We start from the raw sequence: 23,292 nt of genomic DNA on the forward strand, positions 1-23,292 counted from the left end.
AACTTGACACATGCATAATATCAACCCTTTACATGTGTCTGGACAATCTGACCCCAAATCAGCTGATATTGTTATCACTCATGTCCTATATTTATCAACCACTAACAATAACATCACAGAATGCGGAAAAAAAGCTTAGTCAGCAAAAGATCTCATTTTATAGAGTAGAGAGTTACACACATACCAAACACAACAAGAGTAAATGGTGCATTTTGAAGTATGAAATTTTTTTATTAACACAATGAATGAATAGCCTTTCTCAGCAAAACTTAAATTCAAACAAACTCATTGGTTTTTTTAAAATTCAACTGACATGGGAGAGCCAATTTAACAGATGGAAGAACACATTCTGATGAGTAAGTCACGCTTTTGACATAAAATTATGTCTAATAAATGTGTAAGAAGACTCCAGCGGAAAAAACCACACAAATTTTATCAAATTAGTTCTTGCCCTTGTGGCACTCTTTAAAAATCAATATTAGATCTATATTTCTTCTCAACAAATGATTCCAAGGATAACCCAGCTAGCTATGTAATGTAAAAGAAATGTTATACTCACAATCAGGTAGCCTACTTTCGAACTTTTAATTTCCATTTTTTTTTCACTTTCTTAAAATGTGACTTATCTGGTTTTTCCACTGGCCCCTACATATATGTATAAACATGACTTCCATACAATGTCAACGTTTTAAGTGTAAAACATGGATCAACATGAGGATTTTAATGACTCTCAGCACAGTACAGTCAAGATAGTTTGACTTAAGGCAATACATAATCCAGCAAATTGCCTAAGAACTGGGCAAAGAGATAACATTCTCAGATAAAAAGTAATGATTACTGAAAGCAGTATAAGAGTTTTGTGCTTCATAATTAAAATAAACAAGAGGAAAAAAACAAACAAAGGAACGACAATTAACTCTACTAGAAAAGGGTATGTTGCTAGCAACCAATTCTCAGAACAGGCAAAAGAGGTACATGTATGGCACAGTCAAGCAATCCAGACACACACATGTTGTGCTTGACTTTGAAAGCAATATCTGATCTCTCCATATCTTTTTTTTTCCACCAACAAAACAATAGATATTCCAGCTAAAGGAAAGGAATGATAGCATTAGCGTAAGTGGTGACCGACTTTTGACAACAACAAAATTTATTTAAAAAATAATGGATGAAAAAATGAGACATATCATATATATATTACTAAATGAAATGCATTCTCTACTTTATTACAATTTTGATTTTTCTAAGTGCTTATGAATATTAAAGTAGTACCAAAAACTAAAATAAAAAAACAAAACAGCATTCGCATCGTTCGGCTGTTCATGTTCTCAATGGTTTCCCAATCATAATCCCATTCCTTCAAATGAGTTCACATGCGGAAGCTACGAACATCCAGCTATGATCGATGGGTATCCACAATGTGCTTTTTCAGATACTTCATCATAGCAAAAGTCCGTAACCGTTTCACACCTGAAAAGAATATAATAAAACTATAGTACATAGTAATAAAAAAGACCTAGACAACTTCCTTTTAACCTTCCCAATTTGTCATTATTTACTAGCAACTGGAGCGTCATGGCCCAAAAATAAACCAGACTTTTTGTACAATAAAATACAACATGTACGTCAAGACCAGTTTTTGGGTCATACTTGTTTGTGAAGAAAAACATTTCCAGTTGATCCATGAGTTTTTAAATGACTTGCACCACGATAAGTACATGGCTAAGGACAACTGTTGTAAATAAATGTTTCTCAGACATATCTTGGACTGATACAGTTGACTACAGATAAGTTAATGTCATTGTGGTTACGAAAAAGGATTAACTCATCCAAAGATCAGTTATACCGCCAGGACCACAAAACAACAGGACAACAAAGTTCTTTCCCCTGCTCATACTAATAATTTTAATTTACGTCAACTACTGTGGTAAAAATGGTGGCGGCAGGAAAGGCTACAGAGCAATAATAAAATTTATCCACATCATTAATCACTGCGTGCTCACATGCACGCATGCGTTTGTGGGGGGAGGGGGGAGTGTGTGTGGTTGCAAGTGCCCACTGAAGGAAATACTAACAACATGTGAGGCATCGTGGTGAAATCAGGCACTCGTCAAAATAATTAAATCAAAGAAATCAGCATTTTTGGGGGCCCGATGGTCAATTTTTTCTACTTTTCTTCTTTTGGCTCAACACCTTTTAAGTCCATTTAAAAACATTTTTGGATGGCTTTTCTGAAAAACATTGATTACAGGCACAAAAAATGAAAATTTTCATTTTCCAAGGACTCTCAGGCTATGGCAGTTATCAAACTTTGGTGACCATTTTTTCGCTAATTTTACCTCTGAAATCAGGTGACCCTGACCTCCTTCAATCGCAAATAACTTGACTTCTAGTCAACATAGATGGATACTTTTTTCCACCAAAAGGAAGGCCAAAGAACAGGCTTTAAGATGATACCAATAACCCCATATGCCTAAAAATTGACTGATTCAACCATGTTGTGACACATATGCATGTACTCGCAACATGTACCTCTGCGAAAAACTCTTGCGTTCCCTTCACTTCACTGTATTATTGAGGTTAAATGTACTTGATCACTCTTTTCCATATTATGCTTTCAAAACTAATAAATATATTTCTAGCCTTTCGTTTGCACTCACTGAATAGAAAAGTCTGTTGTCATATATATAATTATAATATATACCCTATATATATGAAAATATAACATAAAATCATCTTCATGAAGAGCTAGACCTGAAACAGAGATCGGCGATCATGATTCACCATTCATTTCTGTGTGGGTGCTCTCAAAAAACATATTACAGGTATCTTATGCTTTCCCAGTCACCCACAGCTCAAATTCTCTAAGTAAGTTGTTCTTCGTCTACTGACCATCTGCCTCTTTCACCTATTTTTCCCGTGAGAGCGATGTTCAGGACATTTATGTCGTATCAACTGTTGAAAAAACTGCATTTCCCTTCCTAATTGTTCGTGTTACTGTATGGCCCACGTGGACTTCTTTCACCACTGCCTCATTTCATTTCCTTCTCTTTAATTCTCAAAAGTCTCCTGACCCCCCTATTTTTTTGCCTTTCATTTGTTTTCAGTATCTTACAACAAGATACTGACTATTATTATGGAGTGATATTCTAAATACAACTCACCATCCACAATACAAACTTCTATTCATTTACGGTGTACGAGTGTAACCCACCCAGCCACAAGCTTTGAAACTTATGTCAATATTTCTCTATAGACTGTACCGGTGTAAAACATCCAGTCACTAGGAATAAGACTTGAAATGTCACTGGGACAGGGTTAAAATTGTATGACTGAAAAATGGCAAACATGTTTTTTTTTCTTGTAAAATGTCTGGTCTATTTTAGGGTCACTACATTTTCTCCTATATAAAATGTCTGGTCTATTTTAGGGTCACCACATTTTCTCCTATATAAAATGTCTGGTCTATTTTTGGGTCACAATGTACAATGAAGGGATAATAAGTGTATGATGCTATATCTTCTAACGTAACAACGGCCACCTAGTTTCGAAAGCATGAAAGCATGTCAGAAACAATGAATAAAGATCACATTGGCGGCTCACGCCAGTGGCTAGCCACACCACTGAGTAAAACAATTTTTCAAGCTAACTGTTCCCTTTTTCAGTCATGATTGGTTGGAAGTGTTAAATTTTTTTTAAACAAGTTGGGGATAATTCAAGTAAAACGATACAGAAGAAAAAGAGATGGCAAATTTTAAGAGCTATCCACGATTTCGAGTTAACAATGTCTGTGTTAACTGTGCTTGATTATATGCTAGTAAATTCAAGTTTCCAGTACTGGGGCTGTAATGGTGACGAAACAGCATTTGGGGGAAAAAATGAATAAAAGAACTCACCAAACAAAGCTTCCATCTGAGGATCACACAACATGTACTGCTTGTTTTCAGGGTCCTGATGAAGACAAAAAAAACAAAAAACCATGAGAACAGTAAACACCCATAGCAGTTGAGGCATGCACCAGATCCAAGTCTGGATCGCCTTTTTAAAAATATGGCTCAGATCAAAGGAGCATATGAATACTGAATAAATCCATGTTGATTAAATTTTATATCAACCACATGTACAGGAAACTTCTTTTTCAACACATAAGACATTTTCAAACATTAAGAACAGCAGCAGTGCCCCCCCCCCCCCCCAACAGAAAGGGAGAATTTATATGAAGTCCGGCTTTTTCAATGAAAAAGTGTACAAATGCGTACACAAAATGCACTTGCTAGAAAATTGCACAAAGTCCAAAACTTCATGAAATGATTTTTTTTAAATTCTGTGTTTAATTTCAAGGTATAGTAAACTAAATGTCTTTGGGCGAGGATCAGTAAGGAACATCAAGCCTATTAGACACCCCAAGAGTGCTCACATTTAATTAAATAAGACTCCAAAACCTACTGATGAGACAACATTCCCCTACTAAAGTCAACATTCTTTCATTAAACTATGAGGGGTTCAATTGTGTGGATACATGTGTTACTTGAACGTCATTCAACACTGCTTTTCAGACCAGTTTTTAGAACCCCATGGTTTGATCACAAGAACGAAAAACCTTAGCGTGAATGCTTACAACACATATACATTGTTTATTTCAACATATATGATGTTCGTTAGCCCTGCGTTTCCATTGAAAAAAAATAATCAGCCAAATGCATCCATGGTACCTGTAGGTCTATACAGTAATGGGACGAGCGGATCATTCCCAGTAGCAGACTTCAAAAAGAAACGTTAAACAACAACAAAAATATTAAAGCACAATGGCTTTCAGAACATTTTAGAAATTCACTGTTGTTTCATATCCCACCCCCCACACCCCTATTTTAAAAATGAAATTACAGTTGTTCTTACACTGTCCAAGGCATCCACCTGTCTAAGACAGTCACTTTTTCTCCTTAAACAGGGGTGGCTATTTAGGACAATGTCAGCTCTATTTCTAAACCACAAATTTGACAAATACAGCTTTTTGAATACGAAGGGATATCAATAAGTTTTTTACCTGAGTATGAAGGAGTGGAGCTACGAACTTGAAATTTGGTATATGTAGACACTTATTTCTCTATGTAGTCACCAGCCGCAAGAACACATTTTTGCCAGCAATGAAAGACCTTGAAAAGTCCTTCAATTAATTCTGCACTTTGGCTTTCTTAGGGGTTGGGGGAAGATGGTGTTTTCCATTTGCATTGAAGCAGATTTTGACTCTGGGTCGAAGTGATAGACCCAGCTTTCATCCATTGTTACTAAACAGTCAAAAAAGGTGTCAGGATCTTCATCAAACATGTCAATCATTTGCTGACTGCACTGTGCTCTCTGTTCTTTTTGATGAGGGGTAAGGAGACGGGGCACCCATCTTGCAGACACTTTCGACATATTCAAATGGTCATGAAGAATTGTTTCAACAGATCCATAGCTCAAGCCAGTTTCAGCACAAAGTTGTCCAAGAGTAATGCGCCTGTCATTCAGAACAATCTTCTTGACTTTTGAAACATTGTCTTCAGTCACCACTGAGACAGGGCGACCTTCTCAAGGGTATTCTTCAATGGACATGTTACAACATTTGAATCGCTTGCACCAATATTTGACCACATCATAGCTTGGGCAGATATCTCCATACACTACTGACATTTCATTGTGTACAGACTGTGCACCACAGCTCTCATTACAATTTTGTCCATTTTGTGAACAAAAATGAAGAGTGCTAATCAAAACTACCTGCTGTACAACCTGGACTGACCATCGGAAGTTCCCAATTATTGGTGTGCATTCTTAGTTTAGATGTATCTTGAACCTGTTCAAATTTCAAGTTCCTAGCTCCACTCCTTCATGCATAGGTAAAAAACTTATTGATGCCCCTCGTACTTTCATACAGATCTCTGTAGCGGAATACAGCCAAGTCATATCTTTTTTCTTTAATTGGACAAAAGCTGCAGACAAAACACTCCTTGTTTCTAATTTGCTTTTGTTGGGGTTTTTTCAAAGTTTTGAAAATGATAGCAGAAAAGGTAAGCAGTTTGGGTCTTCTATACACACCTGAAGATTCCTCTCCTTCACTATCGACCACATAGTTTTCACTACGTCTGATCGAGGCATCTGAAATTGAAATGACAGAACACAGGTTGAGATATTAGTACATTTTCATTTCTATGCAGGTAGTAACGCCTCAAAGAACATGCAATAGATCACTTTAAAGGCTAAACACAGTCACATCCAGTCTGACAGCCAAGCACTGGTAATTTAGACAAATTATAAGAAGAATTTTGGCCCATTTCAGAATTTAATCTTAAACTTCAGAGTACTAGTCTAGTTCATAACAGGCTGCGCAATAGAGATAGGTAGCACAATAAATGTGACTAAACCATATTTAGATAAATAAAAGATATCTTTTTAGAAAATCTTCAAAAAAGAGGCCATTCTATAATAGCACAATAATTTCATTGTTCTTCTCAAGACAGCTTGTGGTCTTTGAGTGTAGAAAACATATACATAGTCGCTTTATTTCGCAACCTGTGCCAGGCCATAAAAGTTTAGTTTTAGTAGAGGTTTTACGGCGCTCGCAACTGCATAAGATCATATGAGCGCCAGAAGATTAGAGGTGTTACAAGAGAGTAACAAACAAAAAAAGAAGAAGGGGAGATAACGATGATAGATGTTTGATAGGAAAGAAGAAGCAAACCACACCAGAGCACCCGCCAACCAACCACAGGCCATAAAAGGAGAAGTACAGTTAATGCAAACTTCACACCTACAAGTACCCAAAAGTCTGAACAGTAAAATAAATCCCACTCAGCTATACAAATGCAATAGCAATGTACTACTATAAAATCATCTAGATGCAGTGAGGCGCAGAATGACTCCAAGCTTGAATTTTTAAAAACCCAAACAAAAAGCAAATCGTAAACATAAATGTCCCATCGAAGGGGTTTTTCCACAACAGGGTTTCCACGAATTTAAAAGCATTACTGAAACCAGTTGCTATGCTTTGAGCATATCTTTAGCCCTATCCGTACGTCGTGTTTTACTATCGTATCCATACGACAAGGGAAACTCTGTGCCACCACTTTCTCAAGAGGAAATTTACTTGTTAATCCGATCCGTACGCTTTGCATAGCAGTCTGTCAGATTGATTTTTTGAGAAACACTGAAAGTTTCAAAGAGATCTTCGCATTAGAACTATTCTAAAATGTGAACAACACAACTCCGGTGGTACAAAATGACCCCAGGGCGTACGGAGAGGGTTTAAGCAAAAGAGAAGTACAAACGTATGGCTACACATCCATACTCACATTTTTACAGGATAGAGAGTACGGCAGATAGAAAAGAGGTAGCATACAGACATTAATTAAGAAATTAATACTTAAAAAAGATAAAAGATACAAATAGAACAATAAAAGACTGAAAAATGCCAGACACTACAAATAACAACTTCAAGTGATTCAGCGTCATGCTAAAGATGCAACATATTTAAAAACTATACAATGAGGAGTAAAGATCGCCCCACTATTTCTCCCAATTAAAAATCTCTTAACAAAGTACAAATGTGTTTTAGCAGAGCAAATATCAATGAACATAACCAGAACTCCCCCATTTCATTTGCGAAATATTGTCATTTCACATCCTTTACAAAAACGTTTTCCATTGCACATGAATGATATTTAAATGCAGGTCCAATAAAGAAAATCATCAAATTAAGCACCATTAGCTTCAATGCTCTGAGGTGTTTTATCATCAGCAGCACCACTATGGCTACATATCATAAGGAAGCAGATTATAATAATAGTTACATACACACACACAAAAAAAAAAAGCATCTACCATCCCACCAGAAAAATGATAGAAAAAAGAAAAACAGAATATTCTCTAAACTTAAAATTGTGAAGCACCAAATAAAAAAGATGATAAAATGAAAAAAACGAGAGAAGCATTCTCAAACCAAAACCAAAGTCAAGAAAAATTTAAGAGTATACAAAAAATGGACTAACAGTTATGTAAAAATCCAACAACCAAAACAAAGATAAAATTAAAATATTGCTCCCAAGGTACCAGCTGCCTTCCTCACACTTAAAATATGAACAAGATGTACAATATTTCTTCTTCAGCAAAATTAAAACTCCAGTTAGCTTAAATGTCCCAAAGTCATCCAGCTCAGAGATTTTGCACGAAATGAATGACGTTGTGAACGAGCAGCATTAGCCCTGTACCCGATATTGATCCAGCAGCTTGATGGGTTTCTCCCACTCCACCTAAAGCCACATAGTATGATTATTCAATGAATGAAAATAGCATGCATTCTTGTTGGACTTCTAAAAGACTGGTGTTCTTCTTCCAATGAAGCACAGGTTATGACATGACAGGCTACTTTTCTGTCAACATCACTGATCATCTCTACAAAAAAGTAAAACTGACAGAAACTACTGAAACAGATGTCATGGGGATGAGGTGCCACCAAAAGGAACATGCATGAAAAAGCATAAATCAAAGGTAAGAGAATCAGACAATAAAATTTCATGCTTCACACCATAAGCAGGTCAAGAAACATTAAGCGACAGACAGATGCCACAGACTGCACAGAAAGCGTTCTCAGAACTGAAGCAGAAACAACACTTTTGTAAGCAAACGGACCTAAAATCTAAGCTGATATGGTTGAGATCATTCCAAAAGTTTTTTAAAAAACCATGGTCAACATTTTTCAGTCATGTTTAAGCCAACGTTGTTTTTCAAGTTGAAGGAAGGGAACAAATAAAACTCAATAAATGTACATCCCGGACAACCTCTAAACATTTCTGACAAACCTCATTAGTTCCAACCACTGCAGCCAACTCCTCTGACAATTGACAAGGCCGACTGTAAAGAGAGTCTGATGAGAGAAAGAGCATTGCATGTAATCAACAGAGGCATAACATCTCATGAGATGTCGCCACTGCATTCTAGAGAAGCCTTCAAAACAATTTCCTTCCACATGAGTCTTCAAGAGACAATTTACAAGACATGAAAAACTGCATTGACAGTACCTGCATAGCATTATGAAGAGCATTGGAAAGGAACAACATTTCTTTTAAGCAAACCCCCCCCCCCCCCCCAAAAAAAAACCCCAAGACTAAATTTACCACACACATTACACCAAAAAGACCACAAGTGCGTACATATAGTACATACTGCGTGTTTGTTTCACAAACAAAATAACGCCAAGTTCTTGCTCTGGTTAAATAACACGAGCACAGTATATGAATGTGCTTGCAACACTGAGGACAAAACTAAACAAAAATCTCTTTCCTCATTTTGAATTTACCCGACTGTATGAAAAACAAAAGTAAACATCAAAAACAAAACAACGGAAGATGAAGAAAATCCTACGCAAGAGACCAAAAAGCTAAGAATGTCCTTGAACAGACAAGTGGCACCCTATTGACAAATGAACTACTAACAAAAACAATTTTTTTGGAATGACAGAACTAGCATTTCACCAGTTTGAATAAAAGAGCATAGAAAAAAATCTAGCTAATGATTTGACTTTTTGCATTTAAGTCTGATACAAAATAGGCACAGACCAAATTAATCCAATGGGGGGGGGGGGGGGGGGGCATTTTGAATATTGTAAACATCTAGGTACTTTCAACAGGATTGCATTCCTTTTTTATTCATCAAACATTCACCATAAAATTAAGCCATAAAGCTACTAAAACTTTGAGAAATTTCAAACATGATTGTAAAATAAGTAGGTAAGCAAAATAACATAAGTTCAATTTGAAAACAAAAACTTCAGAACAGCTGAATAACAAGATTCAAACAACCAAAGCAGTATCAAATAATTATCTCACAAGTGTGAGAAAACAAGACTTATTCACGATAGTTTTGATAAGAGTCTTATAAAAATATTGTATTAATTTAAGGATTTAGAAACCTGCCCTAAATATGTATCAGGGCTCCCATCCCTCAAGGAGAAAAACAATTTCCGATTTATTTCCGTTTTCTCCTGGATTTTGTAACCATTTTCAAGGTGATTTCCTTTTTTAAAAAAATAAGAACAGAGCAAAGAAGAAGAAAGGAAAAGAAATGCAAGGTAAAATTCTTACTAATGCATGGATAGTCCCTTTCCGTGGAGTGTCAAGGACAGGGGATGTACATTCAAGGGTGAATGTAATGTAAGCAAAGACCTGATGAAAGACGTCTCAGCAGGCTCAGCATTGTCAAGTTCAGAAAAAACTAAAAGAGGGACAGGGGCTAGTAACTGGATGTCGGCTTGGCCCTTGCAAAAACAAAACAAACCAACAGGACATGTCACACGTCTCTGATCCTGACTGTACATCACTATATATACCATGCGGCGTGCCGCAGCTGATTATTTCAAGTTTCAAACTTGATCTGGCTTTTCTGTTTGTTTTTTTTATTCTCTCATTGGCCTGGGCCGTCATCCATAAACACAAAAAGACAGGTATCTTTTAACACCTTGTCAAACTAATGTTGGTCTTACTCCTGGCTTTGGCGCAACTAATGTTTTTTCTGAGGGCAAAGTGGCACTGAGTGACTACAAGGGGGTCTGTGCACAGAGAGTGTTTCAGTTTAAGTTAGAAAGCTGTATGTGACATAGTGACGAAGACCGTTGGGGTCTAATCGTTGTTTTTTTCTTATGTGCCGGGAAAGACGGGATGACAGGTTGGCATAGCTGAACGTCCAATAAATCTTTCAAAATCAGTATCAGGGGTCGTATTTTCGTAAAACTGACCCCAAAAAAATTGGTAATGATTCCGCTAAATTAATAATGATGAGCAGCCCTTTCATTTCTCAGCTTGCTCCCGTTCATCTTCCTTCTCATTCATTTTCATGGTGTTTTCTCAACCGAGAAATCTGAAAATGAAATTGCTTGTTTTCTCAGTTTCCTATTTGGAATGGGAACCCTGATATATGTAAACTGAAAGTAAATCTCACTTTTTCTACTTTTACAGTAAACAGATACATGGGAAACCTTACAACAACAGCTAAGTCTATGGATAGTTTTAACTCTTTAAAACATACTGTAAACAGTAAATAAGCCTCTAAAACTGATGTGTGACGCAAAACAAAATATCAAACTAAATTTTGACATTTGTTTTCAAATCATTTATTTGAGCCCACTTAACAGTTTCAAGATTTTTCTCTTTCAAAAAAATCAAATCAAAAATGTTTGAACAAAATTTTCACCAAAATCTACTATGACCTTTTCTTCAAGTAAGTCAACTTCATTCATAGTCGATGTAAAGTTTTGAAAAATATTCCAAGACAAGGAATTTCTCTAAGCAAATCAAAAACATTAAACTTCATGATGAGATGTCATCTTCATTATAATCAAGCATTATTTTGAAAACATAACAAGCCAATGAAAAACAAAAACTCAAATTTAGTTTTCACCCCCTCCCCCCCCCAAACCAAACACACAAAATAATTACTAAGCACAACACAACAAATTTTGATCCTGTCAGACAGACAATGAATACTGCTTAATTAAAAATTCTGAACACCTGCAGTCGAAATTGTCTAAGACTTCCACCAAAAAAATTTTTTTTTTACGCGAGAGGAGGGAATGGAAAGTGGCTGTTTGCAGAGGTGATCATCTTAGACAGGTGGGCATTAAAACAAGTTCGACTGCATATCCACTATTCTAAAACGAGTTAGCAGACCATGCACAACTATATAGTGTCACACATTCATTTGTCACCAGGAAAAACGAGGCTTCAGCATAAAAAAAGTACAGTTTAAAGGACACAAATAAATAACACAAGTACCTGTCATTAAATCTAGGATTTTGTCTATACAACAATTCCCAAACTGAAAATAATTATCCTCGACAACGATGAAAGTAAAAAAGTTACGCTGTAAAAAGTACCCGTAAGACAAAGTTTTTGGGCTTCATTCTCAACAACTAAAGCCTCATTTTGACTGACCATAAGACAAATATTAGGGTCTGACACTGATGGATTACAACAGCAGTACTAGAAATGAACAGACAGTAATTGAAAAAAAAATATAGCACAAAAACAGATCCAGACACATAAGCATTAAAAGTAACATCATTTCTCACTTTTTCAACAACAAATTGTTCCTTCAGCAAGTATGAAATAAAAAATGAACACAGATCTGTTTCAGTACTATACATTAAGCAATGCGAGACACTTTGTTCTTTTACTGGGCCTGAATAAGAATAAACTACTTACTTTTCTTCTTTTTCTGATCAGGATCCTTTTCTTTTTCCTTCTTTTTTGGCTTTGGCTGTGACACAAAATAGGAATAAAGACATTTTTAAAAATCTCAATATTATCCGTGATGGTAACAGCAAATTGCTAAACCAGATTTTTAGAGACCATACAATACAAATACAGTCGAACCTGTCATAACAACCATCTGTCCAAAACAATCACCTGAACAAACAATCACTTCCCACCTTGTGTTTTTTCTAATTTATAATGACACTGACCAAGAGGACCATCTGTCAGAGATTATAACTTTTCAGACTTCTCCTCCACAACATGTGAACGTCTTTGACAGGTTTGACTGTATTAATTTACATCCACAGGCATCCCCAAGTCAATAAATCCCCCAAAAATATTCAAGACACTGTTTATATCAGTCCAAAAAGCAGCCAAATACTAGCAATTTCTTTTATTTCAAAATGGTAATCCATTTGCTATCAATTTCGTCATGATTGGATGGAAGTAAAGCAATGAAATCAGTTCTAAAAAATTTAGATCTGCCCGCCACCTCCTTCTTTTCTGTCTCCATAACAAGCCATATAACATGATCTTTGGAAGAAATAAAAATTTTGTCTATTGAACTGTACGGCGTCAATTAAAGCAAACCCGATTTAAAACAGCACTGCGTAAGAAACAAAAATAATTGAGCTTTGATCATAAAATACATGCATTTAAGCCTATAATAATCTACTTGTGCACTATTTCTACTACTATTTTAATCTTGGGGTTCCTGTGCAGCAGCGTGCACAAAATGAATGTGAATTTTTGCACATTTAATTCTCTTGACAAAATAGGTAAAAATAAAACGCTGCACCACACAGCCTCACAAAGAACATGGGCCTACCTGATATATTTCTGCAAAAGAGTGATTTTCAAGGAAAAAAAACACCAGCAAATATCAGTTAATGATGATGTAAGGGCAGGGGGGAGCGTGAGAAATCAGATGTCACTTTAGATCCAGTACAAAAATAGCAGTAATATCATAGTAATAAAGAGACTTTTTAGTTGCAAAAGAATGGGTCCTTGATAAAATTTTTGAATGCTTAAAGCTCCAAAATGTTCTGTGGTTTTTTGTCGTACAAACAACTTTTTCACTGCAAGCATTCTTCTGGGCAATTAAATAATCCTCCTCTACTCCCAAACCGAAAATCCACAAATCTAAACAAAAAGAGAAGTTTTACAGAAGCAAACAAAAAAAATCCTTCAGATTCCGCTTTAAATAACCAACAGAAGAAATTAACATCTTACTTGAGGGGCTGCTCTGCGAGCCGCTCTTCGACGGAGACCTGATTCTTCCTCCTGTAATTTTTTGGCAAGATCTTCATCATCCATCTAAGAAAAAAAGTGAGCAAAAATGTATTATGTCTTGCGGTAACTATGCTCAAAGACCAAGAAAACGTTTCTTTGTTTGGTTGTTAAACTGAGTACTCGTGCAGAAAATCCATCAAGAGAAGTAGCTACAACCTCCCTTGAAACTCATTCTGTGCAGTCAAGGCATTCTTCTGAGGTGGAAATTAAAGCTTCCCTTCTTCTAGTTTCTAAAGTTGGCAGCTCTATATGTGTTATTAATGACTAAAAACAGGTAACACAAGGTCTTGCAAGTGATCTTGGCGGTTCTCGTGACAACAATCAGAAAGGAGCCGTCTCTCCTTTTTTTGCTCTTTTCATTGGCATTCTGCTCCACACAAACAAATTTGTCACATGAAGTCTGTGTTATCAGGGGTTACCTGGGTACCTTAATAAACATTGCACTTTAATTTACACTTGGCACTAAAGACAACTGTTTTCACCTCACATAGGTGAACCCACATTAAGTCACCACAAAGTTACTTAGAGGTAAAAAAAAAAAAGAAAAAGAAAGACACTCATTGCAACCTGCACACACCTTTGACCATCCAACATACAGATATAGGAAGCATAGACAGCTCTATTTCCTTTCCCAATAACATAAAAGATAAGAACATGGCTATTCTAAGAAACACAAAAACACAGCTACAGTGCTCAACACTACAAAAGCTACCTGTTTGATACTGGACATCACAGGATCCTCACTGTCATCTGCTTTTCCTGCTGACTTTCGCTTAGCAGACTTTGGCTGAAAGTGATAAGAAATTTTATTTAAAGATCTCTTGCGCCACCCTAGCCTTCATGCCATCAACAGGCAAAAAATCAAATATTCATACAGGCCATAATAACTTATAGTCAAACATACTTTATGAAGAAAGACTTGAGCCATTGACTGTAAAGTGCACAAATTTAAAATCAATGGAAAAATGTCAAGGTATAGCGTTACTAGTAAGTAGCAAAAGATTAAAGGAGTACCCCCTGCCAAGACGAAGAAGATTGAACGGAACATAAGAGAGATATAGGCATTTGAATGTTGATACCAGAAAACCAAAAAATATCCCAAAAAGTAAGGGGAAAAAAATCCACACATTTTTCTGTTTATTTTCCAATACCAGCCGGAAGTCTTCATTTTTTTTCCGAAACAAAAAACAATTTTCAAAGTCTCGTTAACAAAGTCTTCTATTTTTTTAGGCATTGCGTATGTTCAACAAAGGAAGCTGTGATTCATTAAAGAACAGTTGAGAATTAAATTTGTGAAAATTTGACAGCATATTATTAAAAAGGTGAATGTTTGTGCAGGTATAATGGCAGTCAAAGGTTAACTATAAAAACTTTCATATCATTATGCTCCTAAGAATGATATTGACCTAGCTAAGTACTTGAAAAACAGTTGCTCTTTTTTGTTTTGTTGTTTTGGGTTTCTTTCCCTACATAAGGAAATAAGATAAAGAGTCGGATCAATCGTTTCTCATAAATATTATGTAAGTTACTCTACCACAGTGAAAAATGAATTCAGAGTTGGCTATCCACAAATTTTGTGCCTTGTATTTTGAATAAACACCATTGTGAAAACGATCTGTCTGATCCCATCATGCCCATGACATTCTGAGGGGAGAGACTCCCAATCTGTAAATAAAATTGACTTTGTACTGCAAAAGACTAAAGGACTCCCTGATATACTTCCCGCATACCATTTTTTTTTAGGTAGTGGAAAATTTATTTCTAGGAAGGCTCTTTCCACACTTGAAAATGGCACCTTACAAAATGTTCTACGGCACTCGATGTAAATTTTCTGCAGTGTCAAACAAAACAAGACGGAGCACACTTCAGCAGCTGATCAATATTGCAAATTAACCTTTTAAAGACACCAGAGACGTCAAAATTAAAGAATGTAAGACAGATTTACTTCTGCATTAGCTGATCTATCTGTTGGAGGTTTCTGTCACCAGAAAATCGAGTTCATTACTATAAATCACAGCTTCTAGCCCCATCGTTTGTCATTCACTGAGTTTAGACCACTCAACTTCCAAACTTTAAGAAATCTCATATGCCAGGGGTACCTATATCCTTCACTTAGAGTCAGAATTCCATGAACGTTTTATTATACTACACATTTCAATGAGATAAATGATAACCATAAAGTCAGCCCATACAAGAAAATACGGATACACCATACCTTTGCTGATGATGAAGATGTTGACTTTTTCGCTTTCTTCTTTGGAACCTGATGCAAATAAAAGTGGTTTTATTAAAGTTTTATCAACTGCACAAGCATTTTAAGAATACAAAAGACAATGAAAAACTATCCAATAATCAGTAGTGTTGCAGACACACAAGGTTATTTCTCACGAGACACAGAGTCTTATTTAAAAAAAAAAATCCTTGCCCCATCTCAGTCTCACTTATAGCAAGACACTGTCAGACCCTTTCTCTCCTTTAAAAACTGATTATCATTCAAGTCCTAATAAACAAACTTATCTAATTTGATGTGGCTTTGTAATAAAACCAGCTGATCTGATTCAACTTGTAAATTCAAAGGATAATTAATTAAAGATAACCATATTATTAATACTCAGCAACACAATATGCCTTCTACATGACACCAAAATTTCAAGCAGAGAACTGAAACCATTTCAAAACATGACATACATCCAAGAACAAGACAATCTGAACCATTTGCCACCCATGCACTGTCCATACACCTCATTATAATATTACATGCACCAGGTCAATGGCAGTGAACTCCTCACTCGAAAGACATGTAAAAAAATTTAAAAACCTTATATGTTTAAGAAAGGAACAATACAATCTCTTTTGCCTGTAAACACACCACATCGAGAGGCCAACAGAAAAATTTGATTCAAGAGAAAACAGATTGTTCTCTTTCCCCATGAGCTATCAACATGATCCTTCATTCAAGAAATACACAAGTAGACAACACAACTCCCATGATTCCCATGACCCGGCACATAACGACAATAAAGGTGCCTCATAAATACATACAAAAACTCCCAGAGACAACTCAGCAGCTCAAACAAGCCTGCAAATGACTTCAGGTTCAAAAACCAGCACACCACAGGATAATGACTGCCATTACCTCATCCTCTGACTCTTCCTCACTAGCAGCACCATTCTGATCTTCATTTGCCTCAGCTTCATCATCGGAATTTGCCTCTGTTCTGTCTTCCTTGTCTGCAGCTGCTTCTTCATCTTTTTCTTCTTCTTCCTCTTCTTCGTCATTGATCATTTCCATGACCAATTTATCAATTTCCTTTTTCCTGAGACAACAAAACAAGTATATTTATGAATAACATAATACATTTTTTAGAACAAACTGAATTATTCAAAATAATTTAAATTGCTGTACACAACCAAGGCTAAGAAGCCTAACGTCTCTTTGTTCTCAAACAATCACATCATGCTCCACAGCATAGATGTAAAGATTTAAAAGAAACACATTTTATAGTGGATAAAAATCAAGAAAAGATTATATTCCCTGGGGTTGTAGTCCACAATTTGGTGCTGTTATTTAGAATAATCAAAAAGTCACTTTTGTTCTCTTGCATATTTTGTTCCTGAAGACTTCACTGAAACTGAGTGAAAAAAGAAACACATACCAGTCAGAGCTAATGGCCATTAGGTGTATGGGTGTGATTATGAATTTATAGCTTCGAAAAGCATGTCAAATACAATGAGACACAAAGTCATAAATTGAAGTTTTGGTGTTTCACGTTTTCAGTCAGAAGTGCCATCTACAGATTCTACAATATAATTACTTAAAGATGGTATCATTTGGCTCTATCCCATAAGTTTTCACAACCGGACAATCATTAACTTGAGTCCATATGAAAGCTCCCTCTTAAAATCTTGTGGTTGCTTTTATTTTCATTCCTTCAACTGTACTGCACATTCTATGCAAGTTTGCTAGAGCTAACAATGAAGGAGAAAGCAGCAAGCACATTTCTTTGTTGACTCTATGGAAACCGAAACTGAAACTTTTGAAATTCATCCTATTCTACAACTGCCCCGACGAATACAAATGGTAAACTCACCTCTCAGACAAATCTGTGTCAAACTTTTGTTCTAACTGCTTTCTCACTTTCTTCGTAGAAAGGTTGTCAAGATCTGCTCCTTTGAGGATGCCTGAGGAGTTATTATAGCATTAAAAGAGAAATACAACGATAAAATGTAAAACACTGTAATAATAACATCATCAGTTGCATTTAGTCTTTAGTTGTAATTTATACATATATTGTTCTTGTCCAACAGTCCTTGGTCTGTCTTGTTGTAAAGAGAAATCTTTAGACAACATAAATAATAATAATAATAATAAAAATAATAATAATAGTCCTGTCAACGTCTGATGATGACCAACTCTTCCAGGCAGGAGAATATTTCTAAAATTTCTTAATAAGCAAAATAAAAGAAATTTAGGGTTAAGAGGACAAGTTGTAGTTTCTGCAATGGCCAGTGAGACCAGTTCTAGCAGAGCAAAAAATGTAAAAATGTCAGTTTCCATGGTCTCTCAAGCATGGAAAATATAACCAAACTTAGACAACCATTTTCTTGCTAATTTTACCTCTGAAACCAAGCAATCAGCAATCCCACCTCATTCAATCGCAAATATCTCGACTTGTATTCACGATAAATGGATATTTCTTTAGTCGAAAGCAAGGCAAATGTACACGCTTTCGGATAATCCGGTTTTGGCCCCAACAAAAAACTATGAAGTGTGGGTTTTGGCTTCACCGAAGATTACTTTTGATTCTAAACGATTACTTTTCGACACGCGTGCCGATATGTTTGATGCACAGCGAGCAAAAGATATTAAACCTAATTGAATTACAAGACATCAACCCCCCCTCTCTAACATGTTTTTATGAGGACAAGCTTCCCCTAAAACCCCCCTTGTTAAAAACATGTGAAATATTAGTAATATTACTGCTTATTTTATACGGAAAAATTGTAATTTTTTACTTTTAGACCCGCATGCAGATACACTGTTTTGAGGGCTAAACTACTTAAATTTTCACTGCAGAACACATGGCCACGAAAGCCCTTTGCTACTAAAATACCAAATCATGGTGAAATGCAGGCGGAGCATGCATGTACCCTCCATGTTGTTAAAAACAAGTTAAATTCAAATATATGCCATTGGTACTATTGTAGAATAGTTATATATAGCAATCCATAATCTCATAAAAACTAATAACTTGCAGTGGACATAAAGTCAAAATTTGTGTAAAGCAGTTAAAAATAAACCAGAAAAGTGCTTTAGAATATCTAAGCTTGGGACGGGTCTATGAGTAAAATAATACCTGAAAAATATCAGTGCATCTCTCGCTTTCTTTCAAAGTCAGAGTGTATAGATTCATAATCCAGTACTCCTGGGACCAAAACCGGGGAAGAGAATGCCAAAGCTTTAACCCTGGTCCTGCAGGAGCCAGGTTTATAATGTTCCCCGATAAGCCTATTTCGGCACCTCGCCTTCGTTCTGGTCCAGTGTCAGTTCAGGCCTGGCTCAACGCACATGCACAGAGCATCACCCATGTTCCGTTCGGGTCCTGTTATTTTCTTCATCCACTAACACACTCCCACGGTATTCAGGCCCGCTCCCTGTACACCAACGGTACACGCTGAGTGACCCCGGCGGCCCGCCCGGAATGTCCGATGTAATAGGTTGCTGATAAGATTCACATCTCGGCACAACATGCAGGACAAAGTTAACACACCCCCACGGTAATCACAGCGAAAACACACGTTTCCAAGGCCGCTCGATGTACACCAATGGTACACGCTGAGTGACCTCGGCCATCCGGAACGTTCGACGTAATAGGTTGCTGATAAGACGTAATAGGTTGCATCTCGGAACACGACGCAGGACAAGAGTTTAAAAGGGGGAAATACCAATTATAACTCCACTTGCCCAAAAATTGACAAGCGCCGGATTCCACCTTGTCTTGACACAATTCAGTCTCTTAGAAAGTCTAGGTACTAGATCTAGTACTATGTTGTGTGGGGACTCCACATGGCATGACATGAGACAGAAAATTAAATGAAAATAATCCTCACTAAGACTAAGACCTAGACTAGAGGGGAAAAAAACTCTATTCTAATAGAAGTCTTATTCTTACAAGCGGATAACTAGAGAACGACAACTTAACGCCATTGGCCGATATTTATAGTAACAGCAATCTTGTTTGACTTCGCAAGGTGGATGCCTGCCTCGTCATCTGATTGTGATTCTATATATATCTAGGCCTAGATCTAGGCTAGTGATGATTTTGCATAGCGCACCGTTTGCACTGGCAGTTTCCAAGCTCCTTACACCCTTCCTTATAAGATCTACATTTGTAGTTCTACTCCAATTGCAGCTCAGCGTCTTATTGAGTCCAATCTCTAGTAAGTGCATAATTTCTTGTGTGCTGAAAAAACTTTAAAAGAAATGATCCATCATTTGCACTGCGTGTCGTTGGACTTTGTTGAACTTGCTTTCGTAGCCTATCCAAATTGACGTAGGCCTACTCTTAGTCTTCTTCTCAGTTTACCTAGTGTACAGCATCAGAATAAATAAGAAGGGTGCTGCACAATCACAGACAACCGAACCCATCAGTTCTGCAAGTTGAAAACAAAAATTGAATCTACTAATCCGAGTCGGCAGGCTGCCGTCGTGCTGTCGTGTTGCTACCAAGAATGACAACAAAGTGGGAATCCCTCAATGACGTCAAACAAGATGGCTTTTACTACAAATATCGGCCAATGGCCATGGCGTTTAGACTTTAGTTGTCGTTCTCTCTAATTCTAATTGGAAGTGGCTATCCTCACCCGTGGTGAGAATAAAAATACGATCTACCTCTCACCCCGGGTGAGACTTGCCAGCATTGGCTATTCTCACCCGATGTGAAACAAGACCTGTTTTTCCTAATTTCGGAATTATACTGTCTATCAGTGTGGATGATGAGATACACAAAAACAAAGAAAAAAATGGTGCTTTTTCGGTAGTTCCCACCCCCTTATTTTAGCCTAGATCTACGTCTAGATCTACGTTTGATGCGCGGCAAGCTAAGATATCAAACCTAACAACTGCAAAACATCAAATTATGGTAAAATTAGGGGGGGAACCCCCGCCGCCTTATTTTTATTAGTTAGGGGGCAAGCCCCCCTGAACCCCCCCCCCCCCTTACTCTTGGCCAAAATCCGCAAATAACAATGGCGGGGTGGGAACTACTGAAAAAGCGTCGAAAAAAATGACGTTATAGATTCTAGATCTAGATCTAGCACAAAAGTAAATTAATTTGGTCCTCTTTTTTATTTTTATTTTTATTTTTTTTAGTAGAGGGTTTTACGGCGGGCCACCTCTATTCTCACCCCGGGTGAGAAAAGTGCAGGCGAGTCTTTTGGCTAAATTCTCACCCGGTGCGCGTTCACCGTTATAGCCTAGATCTAGGCCAACTAATTTTGCGTTCAACACCCTAAACCACAGAATTCTACACTGTGATAACAGAAAAATTGTAGAATTCTGTGCCGTGAACAAACGTTCCATTACTACTGTTAGCCTACTAAAAGCGTACAATTTTGTTTGTGAGCAGTGGAGAGAGAGAGAGAGAGAGAAAGAGAGAGAGAGAGAGGAGTAGCGCGAGAACTTCCGGGCAAAACAAAATGGCAACCCGCGTAGTTCTGCTCGATTCGAAAAGTTAAAGAGCCGTAGCATCTTTGTAGTCAATAAAATTAGCTTACTTTTGTGCTATAACGTAATCTTTTCTTTGCCTTTATCCATTTGATAATCCACATCGATAGAAAGTATTCCGAAATTAGGAAAAACAGGTCTTGTTTCACACAGGGTGAGAATAGCCTACGGTGGCAAGTCTCACCCAGGGTGAGAGGTCGATCGTATTTTTATTCTCACCCCGGGTGAGAATAGCCACTTCCTTTACGGCGCTCGCAACTGCATAAGGTCATATGAGCGCCAGAAGATTAGAGGTGTTACAAGAGAGCAATAAACATAAAAAAGAAGAAGAGGAGAAAAGGACGATAGATGTTTGATAGAGGAAAGAAAGCAAACCACACCCGCCAACCACCCACATTTGGTCCTCTACAAAAAGATGCTACTGCTATTAAACTTTTCGAATCGAGCCGAACTATGCGGGTCGCCATTTAGTTTTTCCCGGAAGTTCTCGCGATACTCCTCATCTCCACCCTCTCTCTCTCTCTCTCTTTCACTGCCCACAGACAAAATTGCACGCTTTCAACACAAGAGCGCTGGAACGTTTGTTCACGGTGAACGCTACATTGGTTGGCCTATCATGGCGAAGGCACAGCGGGTGAGAATAGCCAATGGGCCCGAATGAGCTATTCTAGTTCTAGGTGGCCATTCTAAGACAAATCCGCTTAAAAGTGGCTGTGGCTTCTTGTCTTATTCATTATTCAAGACTAGATCTAGACTTCTAGATTTTAGATCTCTAGATTTAGTAGCCTACGTCTTAACTCCACTCCAGTCTAGAAGGGGCCAGGCCAGGGGCAAGTCGTGGGCCTATAAACTTACTTACAAGTTAAACTAAACTTAAATTTCAAATGTTACAATTACAACACTGACTGACAACACAACAAGACTCGGTAAGTTAAAGTAAGTCGAACTGACTCTGAGTCTGAGACTGACAGTAGATTCAAGAGAGACAAATCACATCTTCATATTCGTTCCAGTACTGCTGATAGGAAATTTTTATACCAACAACGAGAGTAGATCAATTAAGAATACAGAAAATCAAAGTTTAAAAAAATACAATAATGAAAAAGAACCCATACCTTTGATGGCTTTCCTCAGCTCCTCAACACGTAAATCCGCCATTTTTAGATGCTAATATGATGCCGTAGTTTACAATTGTTGTACGTGTTGGTGGTATCTTGGACGTTCTCGGAAGTTATTCAAAAAAAGATAAAATCCTCTTAAACTTGAATATAAATTTGATTTTTCAGAGTTTTTGCATAAATGTTTGTATTAAAAGAGTATATATATCTAAGTTTGTTTGTTTTATGTTTTAAAGTAACAAAAATCATGAAACGTTATTCGCCCTCCTAATGTACAAAAACAATACGTATCGGAGAAATAGTCATTGATCCTAGTTTCGCTCTGTCTGTGAATAGACCCTATTATCGCCTTAGATCTATTTCGAAGTTTTCTTTTTCAAAACATTAATATGTTCTATTGCTGATATTATTTTGAAGGCCTGGGTCAAAGCCTACTCTGATCGATTTTAGGACCACCAAGAGATCTTTAACGTGTGCAACTTGTACACGGGACCTCTGAGATTTTTTCGTCCTTATCTGAGAAGGCCAGGTGTTATATTTTACCAACTCTAAGATCATGGATGAGGCTGAAAGACAGCTGTAAGATTTTTAAGAGCCAAGAGTTGCAGAGGCAGCAGAAAGAGTCAGGATGGAGCAAAAGTGAGTGGGGGGGGGGAGAAAGTGGAGACGAAAGCAGACGACAGAACATGGTTAGAAAGAAGAAGAGTAGATCTAGATCTAGGTGAAAGGAGAATTTCTCTAGAGTTAGAGAGGAAAATTTTCAGTTGCTGTCAGGTATCGAACCCGGAACCAATTGAATGAGAGGTAAAAACGGTACCTCTAGACCACGAGAAACCCCTTTAGAAAAGGAGGGAGGTTGCCTTTTCTATTTGAT

General features: G+C 37.1%; 1 protein-coding gene across 2 annotated transcripts; it reads right to left on the reverse strand.

The window, feature by feature from the left end:
• Positions 1-201: 201 nt before the first annotated feature.
• Positions 202-22,559, reverse strand: LOC101848485 (protein TRI1). Of its 2 annotated transcripts, XM_005090144.3 has the most exons (11): positions 22,416-22,559; positions 17,666-17,756; positions 16,711-16,891; positions 15,790-15,837; positions 14,287-14,361; positions 13,515-13,598; positions 12,231-12,285; positions 8,835-8,899; positions 6,076-6,135; positions 3,897-3,951; positions 202-1,470 (listed from the first exon to the last, which is right to left on the reverse strand). In XM_005090144.3, exons 1-11 carry the CDS (start codon positions 22,456-22,458, stop codon positions 1,397-1,399), a joined length of 831 nt encoding a protein of 276 aa, XP_005090201.1. In that variant the 5' UTR covers positions 22,459-22,559; the 3' UTR covers positions 202-1,396. The 2 variants fall into 2 exon arrangements, with proteins under 2 accessions (XP_005090201.1, XP_012939984.1); XM_013084530.2 differs by lacking the exons at positions 17,666-17,756; positions 22,416-22,559 and adding an exon at positions 17,390-17,567.
• Between the last annotated feature and the right edge of the window lie 733 nt (positions 22,560-23,292).

This window comes from Aplysia californica, unplaced genomic scaffold (assembly GCF_000002075.1).
Source record: "Aplysia californica isolate F4 #8 unplaced genomic scaffold, AplCal3.0 scaffold00013, whole genome shotgun sequence".
NCBI classification, from domain to species: Eukaryota; Metazoa; Mollusca; class Gastropoda; order Aplysiida; family Aplysiidae; genus Aplysia; species Aplysia californica.